This window comes from Cibotium barometz, chromosome 31, assembly GCF_041138505.1.
Source record: "Cibotium barometz isolate CiBa-2024 chromosome 31, ASM4113850v1, whole genome shotgun sequence".
Classification (NCBI taxonomy): Eukaryota; Viridiplantae; Streptophyta; class Polypodiopsida; order Cyatheales; family Cibotiaceae; genus Cibotium; species Cibotium barometz.
Genome location: NC_141076.1, coordinates 29,853,115 through 29,872,676, shown reverse-complemented (window position 1 = coordinate 29,872,676; position 19,562 = coordinate 29,853,115). Strand labels below are relative to the sequence as shown.

Sequence of the window (19,562 nt, the reverse complement as noted above, 5' to 3'; positions counted from 1 at the left end):
ATCGGATTAACAAGACTCTTCCATTGCTTCCTTAGTTTGGGCACCATTTCAATCAATTGTCCAAAAGTCACATTTACCTTTCTGTCGATGATGTCAGACTTCAAGCTATAGCTTGATTAGCCATCCCCCAATGGAAAATCAGAGACTTGGAATTTTCTACGAGGCCTCCTCTTTCTTTTGGCTTTGGCGTCCTCTCCTTCATGGACCTTCCCTTTTTTCTTGCTGGACCCTGCAACACCTCTTCCTTCACTCTCTTCAGTTGTCCTCTTCCCTATAGGCATTACCACCACTTCTTCCTGCTTCTTTGTCCTTTCTAAGGTCACCACATTCACTAGGACCTGCTTCACCTTTAATTTCAATACCATAATCATTTGATCTATTAGGCAACTGTGAAGGTAGAGGATACATGTCACCTCTCATTCTTGGCGGTTTGTCGCAGTCAGGGCTTAGATGTCCCAGTTCTCCACAATTGTAACTAAATCTACGTCCCCTGCCATATCCACGGCCTCCACTATTTCTTGCCTGGCCTTCACCATTGGCTTGGTAAAAACCTCTTCCCCGTCCTCGTCCACCACCTCTATTACTCATAAGATTCAGGTTAAGATTCTTCATTAGATCAACCATTTGTCGCATGTCATGCCTTAGCCCATCATCTATGGTAGTGGCTGCTAATAATGTTGGCATTATTTGAGGCATGGTGTGGACAATTGATGAATCAGTATTGTGGACTATTTCCCTGGGTATCCTAGCTGGAAGCAATTCTACTCGCTTCCTCTGGCCTCATAATAGATGAATCCATCCCCAGTTCGCTCATCCGTTGCAGCTTCCAGTCCTTACTTCTTGCAACCTCCACAGCATCTTTGAAAGACTTAGGCTTTTTTAGCTCCACCCTCCAACGTATAGTGCCCTTGAGGCCCACAATAAATCTACCCTTCTTCATCATGTCAGGGGGTGGCTGTTCAGATCCTAAAGCTTTGCACAATCTTTCCCAGAGCAAGAAGAACTTCTTGATGTAGGCATCAACATGTTCATTATCACCCTGTGTGAGAGCCTGCACTTCATGACAAACCTTATCTGGATCCTCAATCTTCTTGAACCTATCGATTAAGGCTTGCTTTAGGCCATCCATAGTCATAACTTCAAGTGGCTGGGCTACCCTTCTTGCATCCTCATAGGCTTTAAGCCACACTCTTGCATCACCTTTGAGACAAATCTGCAAGAGACGCAGCACCTGTGCAGGATCATCAATGTGGTTGCTAATACAAACAACCTCCATATTTTCAAGAAACTCTGCAATATCTTCATTTTGCCCTCGTAGAAACTCAGGATAAGACATCATCTTGATTGTAATTTTCCTTTGAAAGCTTGATTAGAGAAACCCTTTTTAAAAGACCCTTCTCAAAATCTCTTTTAATGGGGCCTACACCCTCCAATGGCCTAACAAAAGCTCGGTTTTCCTCAGTGGGGGCACCAAAAAGATGATAGAAATTTGTGGTAGGGCTCTCAATGCCTCTCTATAGCTCCTCTGCCTCTTTGATCTCAAAAGTATTGTGCTTTAAACCCTCCCAACCTACCTAGCATATACTGATCCATCAACATACTTGAGCATCAAAATCTACTAAAATCATTAGGAGCACCACCCTTGAAAGGGCAAGGGACCCGAACACCAGCAATAATCAACAACCCACAGTTTCCAAGCACCAACACTTGAGGAAAGCATCATGATCCTCTCTTAACAACATCCATTACTATCATAGCATAAACCCTTAACACCCAAGTATGCTCTTTGTTCCTCATTTGGCACTGAATACACATGGTTTTTTGAAAGAAGAACTCATCATCATTTTCATCATGCAAGATCTTCACACAATACCCTCATGCCCATGCTATATATCTTTACAAAATGATAGGATGATGCAATATACACCCAAGGGACAATATTCATCAGACTTGCATAAAGGAAAACAGAAACACGAGATATATGTCTTCAATGCATGCTGGTAACCCTTCACAGCTCTGGTATGATCTTGACATCATCATCTCAATGGAAAGACAAGGATAATTCACATTGCCATCAGATGTAGGTGTTGAACTGTGAACTAGACATAGGCTCATCTTTATATACCAATATCAAAATGGGTTACCTCGTTGATGCTTGGCGTTACCACCGTTTGAGGCAAACATACCTTCACGACCTTCAGAAGCATTTTTCAGAACTTGATCCTTAGCCCGTGCTTCCTCTTTCTCCTTTGCAGCAACGGCAGCAATCCAATGAAGCAGTACCGTCAAACTCTTGAGCTCGGAGGCGACAACTTAACAAGAGAGCATAGCTCTACTCTCAGACATCGGGGGCAGCAAATACAACACACACACACTGGCATTCTGCACTCAAAGGACTGCCCAGCACGCTACCAGCTGCAGCTACCTATGAAGCTTACATAAGTGGCGTCGCCAACTCAACAGAGAGACATACAAAGAGCACCGACAGCCCCAGCTTCGGCAAGAAAAAAACAAAAGAAAAACACATCCTACGCTCAGACCTGGCTGCAGCCAACCAAAGGAAAAAAGAAACAACTCATGCAGGCTCTGTGCTAGAGGCGGCAAAACCAAACAGAGGACATGACCACACCTTGGGTTCAGAGGGAGCACCCCCAACCCAAAAAAAACATTGCTCTCTGACTCCTCGTTACCAGCCACTGGCGGCAAAACAAACACACGAGCTCTGAGGCGGCAACTCAACAAGAACACATATACATGCCTCTGCTCTGCGACAGCTATACAAGCAAAAAAAAACGCGCCCTCGTTTACTCTGCCAGCGCCTCTCCTTTTATACTGTTAGAGCCTTGAAGAGTTCCTCTGGCGGAATCGGCAACTCCACGATTATCTGTGCCAAATTTGGTAAACGCGTGAAATTTTCCTATGTTGAAGCTTTCTACTCCGCCTGTATCGACTCCCTACTGCTCGTCACATGGTTTCCATACTTGATATTGCGCACAAGAGTATGTGAGGCCAAGCCCTTCCTCCATGCATCAGCACGTCATGCATGGCCAACTTCTAAAGACATCACTTTGGTGGATAGCCCTTCTATAACAACAGCTGCTTCCTTCTCTGCTAGCACACGACATGCTTGAAGAGCCATCACAAAGGTCCGCTTGTCTAGACCCACACCTTCTTCCTAATGCTACCACATTTTCCATATATGCCCACAAAAGCGTTTCCAACAAATATATCTGCATTAAAGCCTCTTGCAAGCATCAGCATGTAGTAACTTGTCACTTTCCAATGACATTGCACTGCTGAGATCAGTACATTCCACGACACTATATCATGCTGAGACAACCCACTGAACACACAATCTGCTTCAGCAATGCACCAGCAACTGCCATACAGACTCACAAGGGTGTTAACAACAAAGGTACCTGAATCAAAGCCCTGTATTAGGCATCAGCATGTTATGCCTGACCTTTTAAGATAACCATATTATCAAACTCATGATGGGCATCCAAGTGCAATATGAACATGCATCCATATGTACATATGCCAGAAAACCAAACTCAAAAAAAAACTCCTAACAACGTGAAGAGGCTACGGGCAGTGTCGCCTAGGAAGCGTGTTTGTGCCATCTCTTAGCGCGGCCCTTGGCTTTGGGACAATATCTAGCGATGTGTCCCTATTGTCGATAGGAGAAGCCTCTTCCAGGTAAGAGGGGGCCTGCATAAAATGTGAGGCAAGCTTTGTGGGAAGTGCCACCAGGATCCAATCCCTAGTCTAAGGGCGAGAAGGACGAGACTCAAAAATCTTTCCAATGAGTGTAGTCTTGACTTCTTTATCAAAATCTACCTATAAGGATGTAAGGAATGGTAGACAAAAGGAGAAGGGAAAGAGTGGCAGGCAAAAGGAGAAGAAAGAAGGTAGGTGGAGAGGTGCATAGGTAGAGAGAAAGGTGAAGAGGAGAGAGGTTTGCATGTCAGGACATACAAGGAGCTCCATCTTCAGCAAATTTCGTTGAAGACGTTGCTGGAAAAAAAAATCTCTACACCCCATTTTATATTTAGAAAAAAATATATACACCCTCTTTTATATTTAATCACAAGATTCTATTGAAAGAAGCATCATCACTATCATAGTCACAAGAAATGCTTCATCTATTTCGTCATTTCGTTGTTTCGCCACATTTCATTCCATTTCGTTTCATCTCTATGGACGAAACGGAGAGGCTTAGAAGTAATACTAGTCAAATCAAATTGAAAATTAAGAAACACGTAGGAAATTTCAACAATTGGGTGTGAAATTAAATATAATTAAGGTTAAAAAAAAGTACGAAATTGGGATTTATAAATTGGAAAAAAGTGAGAAATTGAAGAAATTGTAGGAATTTTCTACAATTGGGTGTGAAATTAGGTGCAATTGAGATTGAAGTATGAAATTGGGATTTATGAATTGAAAGAAAATGAGAAATTGAAGAGCTAGTGGAACACTTTTTGGAAATTTCAACAATTGGGTATGAAATTCAAGAAATTGATCAAGAAGCCGAATTTCAGCAAAACGGTGTTTCAATCATGAGGTTGTGAGTATGAAATTGGGATTTCTAAATTGGAAAAAAGTGAGAAATTGAAGAGCTAGTGGAATTCTTATAAGAAATTTCAACAATAAGAGCTCAAAGTTCTTCACTTTGCATTAGTCTAGACATCTTTGACTTCTCTATCATTTTATCAAGACCCTCATAAACCTTTCGACAATCTTCAGCATATGAATGATAGGCTTGACAAAGGCATTTAAATGATTAATGTCAGCCCAAAGTTCATCATTCATAGCATTTGTGTAGCATGCTCTCCCAGCAACTATCCAAGAGGTTGCCCAGTTCACCCACTCATCACTCACCACTAGCTGTTTAAGAGGCATTCGCACACTGTGAAGCCTTTCCAACATAGTGAAGTTATAGGCAAAGCAGGTTTCTAAGTATTTAAGCAAATCTTTATTCGGAGATTTCTTTCTAAACTCTGAAAGAATGAACTGGTGACGAGTGATGAAGGTGCAAATCTCTTTTCCTCTCTCAATAGTTGGTACCACCCACTCTATGTTAGAAGTCATCTCCTGTCTAGATATATACACCAGGGCCTTTGTTGTGGGTGTGCCCGCCCTTATGAGGTGTTTTATCATTTTTCCCCACTCTCCGTATTTTTCCCCTATTTTTTCCCATTTTTTTGAGGCTTGGGAGGGCTGCCAGGTGATGCCAGGAGCACTCTGAAGCTGGCCGACTGGATTTACATCAGTCGTGGGCTATCAGAGTGCTGGCCGACTTGTTCTGTCTAGGCGGAGGCATCTGTAGCTGGCCGACTGCTATTTTCAGTAGTCGTGGACATATTCCTCAGTCGTGGGCTTTCCTGATGCTGGCCGACTGCCCTCTAGGGGAGTATATATAGGTCCTCAGCCCCCATGCCTTATTTGTATCATATCTCGGGATCTTCTTGTGTATATAGAGCAGAGTTATACGCCTACATCTGTCTCTCTCTTGTGCTGTTTTTCTGCCTGCGTTTTTTGCTTTTGCTCTTGTGTTCCCAGGCTTGGTCATCATCTCCGCTGCATATTCTGACATGGTATCAGAGCCCTAGGCTCTAGATAGTTCTTGGGATTTGTGTGAGCAAGAGGGGGACTGTTTTGTGGCTGATTGGTGGACTGTTTTGGGCTGATCGGGAAGAGGAGAAGCAAGAGGAAGGCGGGCTGATTTGCTGGACAGCCACTTGCAGGTATCAGTTCTTCTTTGTTCCCACCCACCCACCCTTTTCAGAGTACATCCCCGCGATGGCAGATCTGTATGAGATGGCCGAGAGACATGTGAAGATCCCGACACTCCCCACGTTCCCGGTGGACCGTCAGTTGGACGGGAGCAACTACGGCATATGGAAGGTGATGATGGAATCCGTTCTGGAGTCCTACGATCTCGCCGATTTTGTCGTTGTTGGTGTTCCACGGCCGGAAGTAGAGGAAGGGGAGTTACCGTCAATCCGAAAGGACCGGGAGGCCCAGACACAGATGTGGGATCGCGTCAACGCCAGGGTCCGTTCGTTTATTTTCCTCAACTGCACACCGCAGGTAATCAATCATGTCAAGCACATGACGCTGGCCAGAGGTATATGGCAGCATTTGGCCTCACTTTACAACAGGGTATCGCCCATGAAGAGGATTTCCTTGGAAGTACAGATGCAGGTTATGAGCCCTGCAAAGTCGTCGACGATGCGGGAGCATATTAACAAGCTGCAGGCTCTTCAGCAGGAAGTTCTCCAGGCTGGGAAGGAGATATCGTCAGAGGACATGGCCATCACGTTGCTGTCACATTTGCCCTCTTCGTACTCAGCATTCTACTCGTCGTTGATTACCAGTGGCAGGCTCAGCACCATCACGTAGGAGGAGCTTGTGCCCATGGTCTTGGACCAGGAGGAACGATTTACGAACCCTCCTCAGGGTGGAGGTTCGGAGGCCTTTACTGGCCAACGGTCGAAAGGCCGTAACTCGGGCAAAGGGAAGGCTTCATCGGAGAAGTCTTCTGAGAAGATGTCCGACGCTGACCGCGAGAAGCTGAAGGCAGAGAGGACCTGTAATGATTGTGGCGAGAAAGGCCACTACTGGAGACAGTGTCCCAAGCGGAAGACCGAGAAGGGTGAAGACTCCTCAGCAATCATGAAGACTCCGGCTTTTGTGCACCTGGAGGTGATGGACACCGATGCTTCATTTTCTTCAGGCAAGGAGGAGATTGGAGGACTCTCCGCAACGGATACTCGGGAGTGGATTCTCGATAGTGGTGCTTCCAGGCACATGACTCCTTCCCGTTCCGGTTTACAGGATCTCTGCAGGCTTTCTGGTCATATTCTTACTGGGGATACGTCCACTATCCCAGTTCACAGTGAGGGCAGGATGGAGATAGTTCTCGATGGCAGAGGGGGGAAGCATTCCTCCCAGGTGTTGTATGTTCCGGCACTTGGTTTTCATCTGTTGTCAGTGCATCAGGTTTGCAAGACTGGCGTACGGGTGGAGTTTGATGAGCACTTTGTTGCTCTTCGGGACAAAGCAACAGGCCAAGTGGTTTGGGAAGGTGGAGTGGAGAATGGAGTCTACAGGCTTTCAGCACTCTCTCTCCCAGGTCCTCAAGATTGTGATGCGTGGCAGTGTGGTAATAGCTACTCAGGTGTGGATACGCTGCAGGTGCGAGCTTTCCGAGACCAGGTGGTGGATAGCTTACCAGTAGATGGCAGCAGTTGGCAGGAACTTTCCAGTACTGATGTTGGTAGTTCTTGTGTTCGTGAGTCAGAGGAAGCTGAACAGGTCACTTATGCTCTGATGTCTCGTCGTGTTCGGGACATAGAACTTCCAGTAGTTGAGGATGTTCTTTCCACGGGGACCTTTCGGAAAGCCAGGCAGGTGAAAGGTGATTACTTGCAGAAGGAGGTGGTTTCTCCAGGCTTTGTGGTTCTGGATTCAGAGGGGGTGGTTGACAAGTTTCATCAGGCTTCCAAGACTTGTTTGTGCACCGTAACAGGTGTTGATCCTTGTGAGCAGTGTGATGTCTCGGTGACTCAGAAGCTGTATGGTTCATTGATCTGGTTGATGGACACCGGATTGGACGGGAGCTTCCGGATGAGGCGGTTGAGCTCTTGGTTGCAGATGTCTCTTTGTGAGGCAGGATCGCGTTTCCTGTGGTTTCTGCGGCATGCGAAGGATCATGGACTCTTGTACACAGGAGGGGGATTGTTGGATGGAGTTCGACTCCGCGGTTGGAGTGACTCGGTTTGGGGAGGAGATCCGGACACGAGGGGATCTACTTCAGGCCAAGGAGCAGTTTTACGGAGCAGCAGGAGGAGGTTACATTGCAGGTTTGGGCTTCCACCGGAGGAACCCTTGGTCATCCAGAGGCACTTTGTTCGTGAACAGATTGTTGCTGATGACATCTTGCTGGAGTTCTGTTCGACGGAGGACAGTACGGTGGACCTCTTCACGAAGTCGCTCTCAGGATTTGCTCAGGCGGCACCCCAGCTCCCAGTGGTTGGCCACACAGCCAGGAGCTGAGAGGGGGTGTTAGAAGTCATCTCCTGTCTAGATATATACACCAGGGCCTTTGTTGTGGGTGTGCCCGCCCTTATGAGGTGTTTTATCATTTTTCCCCACTCTCCGTATTTTTCCCCTATTTTTTCCCATTTTTTTGAGGCTTGGGAGGGCTGCCAGGTGATGCCAGGAGCACTCTGAAGCTGGCCGACTGGATTTACATCAGTCGTGGGCTATCAGAGTGCTGGCCGACTTGTTCTGTCTAGGCGGAGGCATCTGTAGCTGGCCGACTGCTATTTTCAGCAGTCGTGGACATATTCCTCAGTCGTGGGCTTTCCTGATGCTGGCCGACTGCCCTCTAGGGGAGTATATATAGGTCCTCAGCCCCCATGCCTTATTTGTATCATATCTCGGGATCTTCTTGTGTATATAGAGCAGAGTTACACGCCTACATCTGTCTCTCTCTTGTGCTGTTTTTCTGCCTGCGTTTTTTGCTTTTGCTCTTGTGTTCCCAGGCTTGGTCATCATCTCCGCTGCATATTCTGACACTCTAGTCCTGCTGTGGGCTTAGAAAAAGTCCAAGACCGCCAAGCTCGTGATTTCTTGTATGATATGCAAGAAATGCTTGAATTGGCAAAAGTTAGTGTAAGAACTGCTCATGATCAAGTTACGACTTATGCTAACCAGAAAAGATCTCCCAGAACACTAAATGTTGGACAATGGATTTATCTAAAGATACCCAAAGATTCCAAAACAATGCGAACTGGTAAACACTACAAGCTATCTGCTAGATATTGTGGTCTATTTAAGGTCACAAAGAAGATAGGCTCTGTAAAGTACCAGCTAGCTCTTCCACCACATGTAACTGTACATCCAGTTTTTCATATCAGTCGCCTGAAATTAGGTGAAGTTGATAATATGGTTCTTATCGAGGAAGATGTTTGGGAAGATACCCAAACAGATTACATTCCTCGTGAACCACAAGTAGTACTGGATCAGCGTACTCGTCATTCTAGGCAGTGTGCCTATGACGAATACTTGATCAAGTGGAAGGGCAACTAGAGAGGCTCGCAATGTGGGAATGTGTGAGAAGCTTTTCCCCACTTCATTGATGAGGACATCAATGATCCTAAAGGGGGGAAGGATGTTACGTCCACGTCGTAGGTGGTGGGTTGGTCTAGCCTTAGGGCTGAGTCGGATTGCAGGTGCATGACCCGGGACGCAAGACCCCAGCACAGGGGAGCTGCCAGACGGTGGCTATGGACGGGAGGTTAGTCCAACTCACGCACCTGCACCGCTAAGACCAAGGCAACCCATACCACCTGGCCTCACCCCCTCGGGGTGACCTCATGCTACGCAAGGCCCTCGGGCTACTCGCACTAGCTCTCCAGCTAGTGGGTCTCCTATCTAGAATGAGGCCTCCGGCCTCCTCTTATAAAGTGAATGGCCACACTGGCCGCCTTCACTCTGGCGCCCACCCAGACATCCGGACACCCAATCCGACTCAGCCCTAAGGCTAGACCGACCCACCACCTATGACGTGGACGTAACAAGAGAGGACGAAGAGGCTAGGAGCAAGAGAAAAGGTGGGCAAGGCTGGCGCACACAGGTGGAGAAGCCAACACGCACAGGGTTGGGGAAGGGCACAGGTCACGAACCGGGAGCTCCAGCTTGCACCTTAAAAAGTTTCTCCATTCTCTCTTTAATGTTCTTCAATCTTTCCCACTGCATGTTAATGCACTGCAAAATAACCATTGACATTTGAAACTTAACAAAGAGAACTTTTCCACCCTAATGTAACAAGACATATCTGTACTTAGACTACTATAAAAGTTCAAAATGATCAGTTTTGATAGAGTAAACATTGTTCCAGCATTCCACAACTATCACATAAAAATGGAGAAAATAAAGCTAACCTGGAATCAATAATGACCACGAGTGTATCATCAGGCCTCCACACCTACAATATTGTTAGTCCATTCTATGTTTAGTGCATGTGCATGATGCCGTAGAGACCATTATGTGTGCCATCGCAACAATGAAAGCTCTTTGCATCTTGCTCAAGTATAGGTTGATTCACGAATGCAGTATTTCTATGCATGTGCAAATGCAGGTGTCGGTGCACGTGCATCCCATCGGGTAGATATAGAGTTCTTCTTACCAGGTAAACTTCCGATCCCTTGCGTAACATCTTCTCTTGGTTGAAGCATTGGGTAAAGTCTCTCAACTGTAAACAAACTGCTTTGGTCAATTTCAGCTATCTTTTTTTCTTCACAAACTCATTGAGGAGGTAATTTATCCCAATCTTTTTATTTTTTGAACACACACAGGCCTGAGACAAGCTTGGATCCTTTCCACACTTTGACAACGTCTTGCACATTATAACACTCTGTGTCCATACATAAACCACGTTATTGATGACACTGCTAATGCAAATTAAAAAAGTTATTATCTCATCCTACGAGAGGAGCTTTAGAGGTGCTTGAATGCTCTACAGACCTTTTCTGACGATCTAAATTTTACAGTTAACCTTGATAGATCCAATTTCATGATCCAATCACACTACGCAGAGGCTGGACTTCACATACAGAGGGCAACCTATAGATGGTGCACTTATACATTTGCTTGGGGATGCTCTTTTCTAATCCACGAATCATCATGGCCTGACCATGGCTTGGGTTGCATTTGTGTCTCTTACCGAAGGGCATGCATCCCTTGATATTAATGTTTCTAGACACGCCTCAGGTCCCCATGTGAACATGCTACTCCAAAGTGCAGTTAGTAGCTTTTTAGGGACATGACCTCAACAGGATGGCAGAAGAAAAACCAGCCACACAAGAAACATAAAGAAAAAATCACACCCTTGACCTCTCTTCTATAATTAGACAAAAAAAAAGTTCAAGAGGAAAACTGAAAGAACAAGATACTTGCAAACATGAACTTAAAGGCTGCTTACAGCATCCTTGCCAGGCCCAACTCTGCCACCTTGAGCTTTGCGTACACGTGGTAATAGAGACCGATCGAACCCCTGTTCTCAACACACACATAGAATTAAACATATTAAATGGTTGCCACATGTGGAAAACTGAATCCCAGTCTTTTTCAATCCACAATCTATCCATCACAATACAATAAAAAGTTATCTCATCAAAAATTACATCATTCGGTCTTTTTCTTTCAGAACTAGATCCTTAAATTGGTTGAAAAAGATGTCAACCCTTATAAGAGGTCAACAACAACCCACCGAGAAGATAAAGATACAATGCATCCTGGAAGGGAGTGTTTTCATGTGATTAAATGGGCTGGAGCTCAGAGGGGAGGACTTCTGGCAACTCCCTCATGGGGGTTCACATTTGGTGGTCTTATCTTTTTACCCCACCTTTGGGTTTGGTTAACCAAAAGGGAGCTAGGAGACTGAATAACAAGCAGATCTCACACTTGGGGGACCTCTAGGACAGTCGTTTACAAGGATAGAGAGAGCTACACCATTTGAAGATTATGTTTATGTGGGGACTGCTGACCTACTTGAGTTAATCTTGAAGAAATCCAGGGATCTCCCTGTCAACACATCTGTCAGACTGGATGCTTGGAACAAGGACTGGATATGGACTGGAGAAGCCCCCCTCTGCAAACCTGATACAGATAGTTTACACATAAGTGGACTGTACCTAAACGGAATCTAGAGCCTTGGCAGGCCTGAAGGGGTATGAACTAGTAGATGGAAAGCTCTCTGTGAGACCCCATCACCTTATAAATGCAAAATATTTCTTTCGAAGATTCTCATGGGAGCTCTACCCCTAGGCTTCAAGATGTTGGCAAAGAATATAGCATCCAAGAGACGACCAACATGCAAATCCAGATTGGAAGATCTGTGGCATGCCTTTTGAGGGTGCCCAGCCACCAGAAGCATGTGAGTTGCTTTGTCATGTGCACATATGGACATGGCTGATCTCCAGGCTAATCCCTGCTTTGAGCAGCAAGGCTTAGGGAACTAGCAAGGCTCAGAATTATGCAGAAGCTATTAGATCAGGACAGCAGTCAGTGGGGCAGACAAGACCATGCAGATGAACTCCGGATGATTATCTATTTGGGTTTTTGTCCTTGCTGTTGCCAGGCCAAGAAAGTGGAAGATCATCTGGCCCCCTTTGGGGCAGGTCAAGAGTTACTTAGAGGTCTTTAAGATTCCCCTTTTGGAAGGCCAAAGGCCACAGATTTTGTAGAGTCTTTTGACTTCTTTTGTACCGTATAATATACTGAAAACACAGCTATCCCTCTCTCTTCTCTCTCTGTCTTTGTTGGTGGTCTTGCATCAAGATTCCTATTCAGTTACTTAGGGCTGAAAGAAGACACACGGAGCTTCCACACATGTGACATTGGTATTAGAGCATCAGGCTCAGCAAAGCTAAGTATTGAAGGTGTCCCACGAAGGTGCATAGGGCCAAGGCGAGTAACACAGCCAGGGCAAAAATCCCATGGGGCTGGTGGTGTGAGCAAAACCCAAGGGAATGGCAGTCCTGAGTGTCGGATGCCATTTGCGGCATAACAAGGAAGGCTCTCAGGAAAATGGTTCCAAGGGAGTGGAGCAAGGATGACATGATCAACCTCGGCGAGGAGAGCATTGGGGTGTTCAGGGATAGGGCATGAAGGCAAGGGGACAAAGTGGTCCCAATGTATACATCTCAAACACCAGATTTGGAGTGGAATCTGAGACATGGCAATGTTTTCAGTGAAAAGGTTGCCAAGAAGGAAGGATGACAAGTTTGGGAGTCCATGAAGAGACAAAGGGATGATGACAGTCATCCAAGGTCAAAGGTTGGAATCCCATCATCAAGTTTAGCAGGAGGGGATGTCATGTGCACACATGGACATGGTTGATCTCCAAGCTAATCCCTGCTTTGGGTAGCAGCTAAAACAACTTATGGGGATGTGAAGAGTCTATATAAAGGCAAGGCCAAGAAGTAGATCAGCTGACCCCCTTTGGGGCAAGTCAAGTGTTAGGGGCCTTAGAGGTCTTTAAGTCATAGTCACATGGAACGTCGTTTCCGAATGCTTGGAACGTGGGAACGCTTGCTTTGGGCAGCAGATAAATAGTAGGCTTAGGGCACTAGCAAGGCTCAAGATTATGCAAAAGAAGCCCTATTAGGTCAGGACAGCAGTTGGCAGGGTAGATAAGACCATGCAGATGAAGTCGGGATGATTATATATTTGGGTGGTTGTCCTTGCTGCTGGCCGACAGCAGGTCGGCTAGTTTATGGGCCTGTGAAGAGCCTATGTAAAGGCTAGGCTGAGAAGGTAGAAGATCATTTGACCCCCTTTGGGGCAGGTCAAGAGTTACGCCTTAAACATCTTTAAGATTCCCCTTTTGGAAGGCCACAGATTATCCGGAAGAGGATTTGCTATTGGGTTTTGGGAAAAAGAGGGAGACAGGGAGACAGGGAGAGAGGGGAATAGATGGAGAAAAGGGGACTCAAGTATGGGTTCTTTCATCCAGCGCCTTCTGCTCTTCCAACTTTTTTTCTGGTTTGTGAGTGCTCACATGGAACATCTCGTGCACACTCATGTCTGCCGTCCCCGAAGAACTGCCTGGTGCTTCTTGTTCCGGATTTCTTTGTTCTCTCTCTTCGTTGAAGTTCGCCATAGTGTCCTTTCCGGACTGCAACAAAACCATGCAACAAAACCATCCACTATGTGTGTGGGAGACTTTCTGGTCGTACAGCAGCGCAACTTCAAGAACAGAAGGTACCAAACTGGTCATACAGTCTATGGGTAGCCACAGAGCTGACCAGACCGCTCAGGGTACTGCAAAAATGTTCATACAGTATGGATGCATAAGATCAGGTCATACAGTCCACAGGCAGCAGTAAGGGTACTATAAATTGGCTGCACAGCAGACGATGACAGTGTAGAAGCTGGCCATACAGCTGAAGGGTGTGAAGGAGAAACCCTTGAACAAAAACGATGGAGAGGACTCTTGGAACCGGCCATTCAGCCTCTAGGCTGTACAACGGTTGGGTGGCTCGGAGCTCTGACAGTACAGTATGGAGAGAGAAAAGGGCCACGCAATGATAAAAATTACAATCCCTTTGGAGCTGGTTGACCAACTTTACATGGTGGGTGCCAAGTGTTGGAGCAGCACACACACTTGGCAAGCTGCCCACCCACCTGGTAAGCTTACCACTTACAAAATCCATAAGCCTAAAACACATTATAGCTCACTCGCCCATGGCGTTCCCAGCCCTGTGGACATTCACAAGCAGTTAAATCCATGCAATGTTCACACCCAAAAACAAGTTCACATGTGCAAATCATTCCCAAGCAAACATGCTTAATGCAAATACATTGTTCATTGTACAATCTCCCATCTTCCAACCTTGTACTCCATTAAATCTTCAAGCAAGGAGTCAAGCTGGTTACACTCTGAATCTCTTGTGATGTCTTTTTGGGCCTATAATACTCCAAATCTCCACCAAGATTACCTCAGCTTGCATTGAAGTGTTCCGCCTTAGGTAAAGGGTGGCATTGTCATAGGATTCTTTGAGTAAGAATATCATTACTTAGTGTAATGTTTACCTTCTACAAGTTAAACTCTATCATTCAACGGGCAATCTAATTCACACTTGCACCCCCTTTGGAGCAGCATGGCTTGAGTGACTCAGGTAAGTATAATTTTCGGCTTTACCTTCATGACTCATTTACTATGACTTTGCCCAATATCAAAGAATAATGTATGGCTAAAAGACAAAAAAAAAGGCAACAAAAAATCTAAGTAGAAGCATCACCTTTGCAATATGATGACCTGCCACATCTTGATCCATGACCAACACGAGACTGCGAGGTGTTTGCATCATGAGCAAAGCTTGAAATAGAGCATCTTCACTAGCTTTTCCAAGTTCCTGAATACCAAAAAAACCCAGTTTAGATCCATTACAAAAATGATAAAAAGTCTAAACTACTATGCTTCTAAAATGCATGTGAAGGTCTCCATTGATTTTCCACAGCTGCAAAGAAAAGCAAAATCCATTAAAAGCAAACAGCTCTTGCTAAGCCCAAAAAGACAAGTACAGGGAGGCCATGCCATGTAAATATACTACAACTGAAATCTGGTGAATTTGTAAACCAACCAAAAGGTTATTGCCATATTATGGGTTTGATGGGACCTTGGATGATTGCAAAACCTGCTGTGTAGCCAAGGGCTTCACATAGGTGTTCCAGATATATTCACACAGACAACCATGTTGACCACAACGTGGCATTTGCAACTCCAGAGAAGTGAACAATATATGAAATGTACATTAAGCTCTCTAGTACATACAAGGATTTAGACCAGGACTCAGGGATCATTCCACTTGGTAGAGTGGAAGGTAGTCAATACTTTATTCGGAACCGGGTTGTTGTTCTAGGATGATAAGAGTCAGTGCCGGATTGTGCTAAGATCAAGGGAGAGATCTCTTATGATTGTCACGACGCTCCTACAATAGGTCATCTACAGATCCGATGGACTTGTGGTTTTTCTAATCATCCTCAATCCGATGGACAAACGAAGAGAGTGGAATCACGTTCTGGAGGTTATGCTTTGTGAGGTACATCCCTATGGTTGAGTTTGCCTATAATACTATTGAGCATATGGTTCTAGCAATAGCTAGAATATGTTTGGTAGGAGTTGGGTTAAAACCAAGATTCCATGAGACTTTAGCTTGAAGGAGACACAATGGTGGTGCCTAATACTTATGAGTCTCTGAGAAGAGGTATGATATCCCCTAGGTATGAGGATTTACCAGATCCTGAGAAGGGTGGGTATATGTTACAATTACCACAGAAGGTTCTGTTTTTTTGTCTTATTCCCACAATCATATGCTAGAGGAACAGCACCTTCAATTGAGTTCGTTCCCTGACACATGGCTATGTGGATTTGATAGACGCGTATAATTCTGATTTTGGAGACAGTTCATGCAGGTAGCCGGGTTCTCCTTCATTTATTTCCAAGAGTGGAAATGTCCTTAGTGAGGAGGAATGCTACGTACCTAACAATAACCCTTGGGTTCCTGGGATTAGGAAAGCATGCGGATGCAAGTGGCTAAGATTCAGATTTAATAAATCCAAGGTTATTGGCTATTTATGACTAGACTCTTATTTATAGCAGCAATAAACACTATATAAGTAAGCCTTGGGTTATTATTGAACAATGATCTGGGCTTGGACCAAGAGGCTCACTCCTGCCATGGACATGGTGAATCATGGGTAGTCTTGCCGAGGGCCCCTCTGGGTAGGCACTGCTGGTATGGGACTGTTATGTACCCTTGATGTCATGTGCACACCCATTAGGTGTACCAATGACATGGCATATCAGAGCATTCATAAGCATTTAAGAGGTAGCATTCAGGATCACCAAGCATCATCCAGGCATTCAACCATTTATCACAGCATTTCCAGCAGTATAGGGGGGCTTCTACAGCACCCACAGCAGCACAAAGCATTTAATAGCATTATTAGAGCATTTAATAAGGTCGTGAAGTCCCAGATGGCTGGCCGACTGCTGTAGGTTCAGCTGACTCAGCAAACACACGAGTCGTGGGCCTGTTTGCAGCAGCTGACAGCATCTACACCTGGCCAACCAACAACATTCACCCATATAAAAGGCATCGCATCATTTCAGTCAAAAAGGCATCTGATAGTTCCAGCATATTCTCAGCATTTCCTTCCTAGGGAGCAAAGGGAAGACAGCTGATCACCATCTTCATTCAGCAGTTCATCATCACCATATTCAGCAGCATACAGTTCATCTTCCTACCTCCTACATAGAGGAAAGCCGGCATCTAAGGGTGAATCTCAGCATTGGAGAAAGGATCAGCCATTCGTCATCAACATTCAGCATCTCTCTCTCATTCTGAGAAGGATATTCTTTAGAACAGCATCATAGATCTGTTTAGATCTCATTGTAAACGCATTCATTTAATATAGCTGCATTGCATTGACACCATTGTCTATCTCTTAAGTATCACTAAGTGAAGTTTAGTACTAGCCAATGGCTAAGGTTCATATTTAATAAATCCAAGGTTATTGGTTATTTATGACTGGACTGTTATTTATAGCAGCAATAAGCCCTATGTAAGTGAGGCTTGGGTTATTATTGATTCAGTGTGGTCTAGACCTAGACCAAGAGGCTTACAATAAGCACTATATAAGTGAGTCTTGGGTTATTACTGATTTAGTGTGGTCTAGACTTAGACCAAGAGGCTTACTTCTACCATGGACATGGCGGATCACACGCGGTCTTGCCGAGGGTCCCTTAGGACAAGCTTTGGTGGTATGTGTTGGCTTGTGAGAGGAAAAGGCACATAACTCAATAATGTTGGTTTTAGGAAAATGAAAGTACAATAACATGATAAGGTAACATACACTAAGTGGCTTAGGATGTGTTCCTATACATAGGGGAAAAAACCCCTCCTAAGGAGGGTAAAAAGTGCCCCAGCTATCCTACGGTGTTCACACACCACTATCTGTGACATAGATGTCAACAAACCCCCCTGGAGTAATGATGTGAACATGTATAGGGATAGGCTGATCAATCCCCAAAAGGCAATAAGCCCAAAGCTTTGCGAAAAACTTCAAACTTTCCACGAGAAAGAGCCTTCGTGAATAAATATGCCATGTTATCATGTGTAGGCACATATACCAAGCTGATCTCTCTTGCTGAGAGTCTTTCCCTGACATAGTGATAATGCACCTCACTGTGCTCAATGCGAGCATGAAACACTGGGTTTTTTGCAACTGCCAATGCAATTTGACTGTTAGTGAAAATGGTAGTGGAGGACGACTATCCAATACCCAAATCAACCATAAGCCAGACACACTCAGCTGTAGTTGTAAAAGCTGTCCTGTACTCAGCTTCATAGTTGGAAGTGGCCCCTGTTGGCTACTTCTTGGCTGAGCCATGATATACATGAATCACCAAGACGAAAGAAAAAGCTGCTAGTGGACACTTACGTGTCATAACATCCAGCCCAATCCGAATCTGTTAAGACATGCAGCTATGAATCACCTGTTGGAATGGATTCTTGCCCTCCGCTTCTCACGCTGCCATGTGGTAATCTATTATCCCACATAGTGAGTTGGAGTCATCTTAACCCCTCTATATAGGGCAAAATGCCCATTGGTCTCCCATTATGCCCACCTTTATGGTGGTTTCACAGGATCTTCGGGTTGGGAGGGAGGGGACCGTCCGGTTATTGGCATCCGTCCGCATATTGCGCTTCGTACTCTGCGGTTCCGCGTTCTTTCATGGTATCAGAGCCTCATCGGCTCTTGCTCGGCTTCGGGCTTCACATCAGGGAGGTGTTGCCATGTGGCAGTCTATTATCCCACATAGTGGGTTGGGTTCATCTTAACCCCTCTATATAGGGCAAAATGCCCATTGATCTCCCCTTATCCCCCACCTTTAAGGTGGTTTCACAAGATCTTCAAGTGGTGTGGGGGGGGAGGGGAGACCCGGCCGGTTGTTGGCCTCCATCCACATGTTGCGCTTCAACTCTGCGCTTCCGCGTTCTTTCATGGTATCAAAGCCTCATCGGCTCCTGCTCGGCTTGAAGCTTCGCATCCAGGGGGGGTGTTGGAATGGATTCTTGCCCTCCACTTCTCACGCTGCCATGTGGCAGTCTATTATCCCACATAGTGGGTTGGGGTCATCTTAACCCCTCTATATAGGGCAAAATGCCCATTGGTCTCCCCTTATCCCCCCCCACCTTTTTGGTGGTTTCACGGGATCTTTGGGTGGGGGAAGGGGACCCGGCCGGTTGTTGGCCTCCGTCTGCATGAGGCGCTTTCACTCTGTGCGTGGTACTCTGAGATTCCGCGTTCTTTCGTCACCCCCGTATTTTGTTTGCATCATGACTATGCCATCTCCACGCTGTAAGAACTCAATGCCCACATAAAAATGCAACTAGCCAGATCTAACATCTCAAAGCTGAATGTAATTCAGCTTCGAAAGCTGAAACTTGTTCCTCAGCAGGGTACTCTCAGTAGGACTAATGTGCAACCAAGTATGCATGTATCTTTTCATACCATGCCCTAGGAGCCTACTTCAGGCCATATAAGGCTTTCATAAGCCTCCATACTTTGCTTTCCTACCCCTTTTGTACAAAAACCACGAGGATGAGATACATATACCTCCTCGTGCAAGTCACCATTCAAGAAAGCAGTTTTGATGTCCAACTGATGTGCATGCCATCCATGATGTGTTGCCAATGCAATGATGGACCGAATGGTGGCCATACAAGACGTGGGTGCAAAAGTATCATCATAATCAATGCTCTTTTGTTGAGCATAACCTTTGGCAACAAGCCTTGCCTTGTAGCAGTCTACGCTACCATCTGCTTTTCTCTTCAACTTATATTCTGTTTTATTCTCTGTTCTCAGATTTATACCAGTAGCACATAAATTTTACATGGTATCAGAGCCTAGAACTGCTCTAGGACCTGAGTTTTTCTTCATGAACCTGTTGGTTACAGATTTCAGCACATAAAGACCTG

At 45.4% G+C, this 19,562-nt stretch overlaps 1 protein-coding gene across 5 annotated transcripts in view; it reads right to left on the bottom strand.

Annotated features, from left to right (window-relative positions):
• Positions 1-19,562, bottom strand: part of LOC147620719 (fatty-acid-binding protein 3, chloroplastic-like) — a 54,662-nt gene that overhangs the window by 17,065 nt on the left and 18,035 nt on the right. For 3 of the 5 annotated variants that reach the window (XM_086824988.1, XM_086824987.1, XM_086824989.1), the window contains exons 4-7: positions 14,817-14,930; positions 10,994-11,065; positions 10,199-10,264; positions 9,954-9,997 (exon numbers count right to left, since the gene is read on the bottom strand). In XM_086824988.1, coding sequence (XP_086681114.1) covers positions 9,954-9,997; positions 10,199-10,264; positions 10,994-11,065; positions 14,817-14,930 — 296 coding nt within the window. Of the gene's footprint in view, positions 1-3,266; positions 3,420-9,695; positions 9,778-9,953; positions 9,998-10,198; positions 10,265-10,993; positions 11,066-14,816; positions 14,931-19,562 lie in introns of those variants that run through there. The other 2 variants (XM_086824990.1, XM_086824991.1) reach the window with 2 other exon arrangements.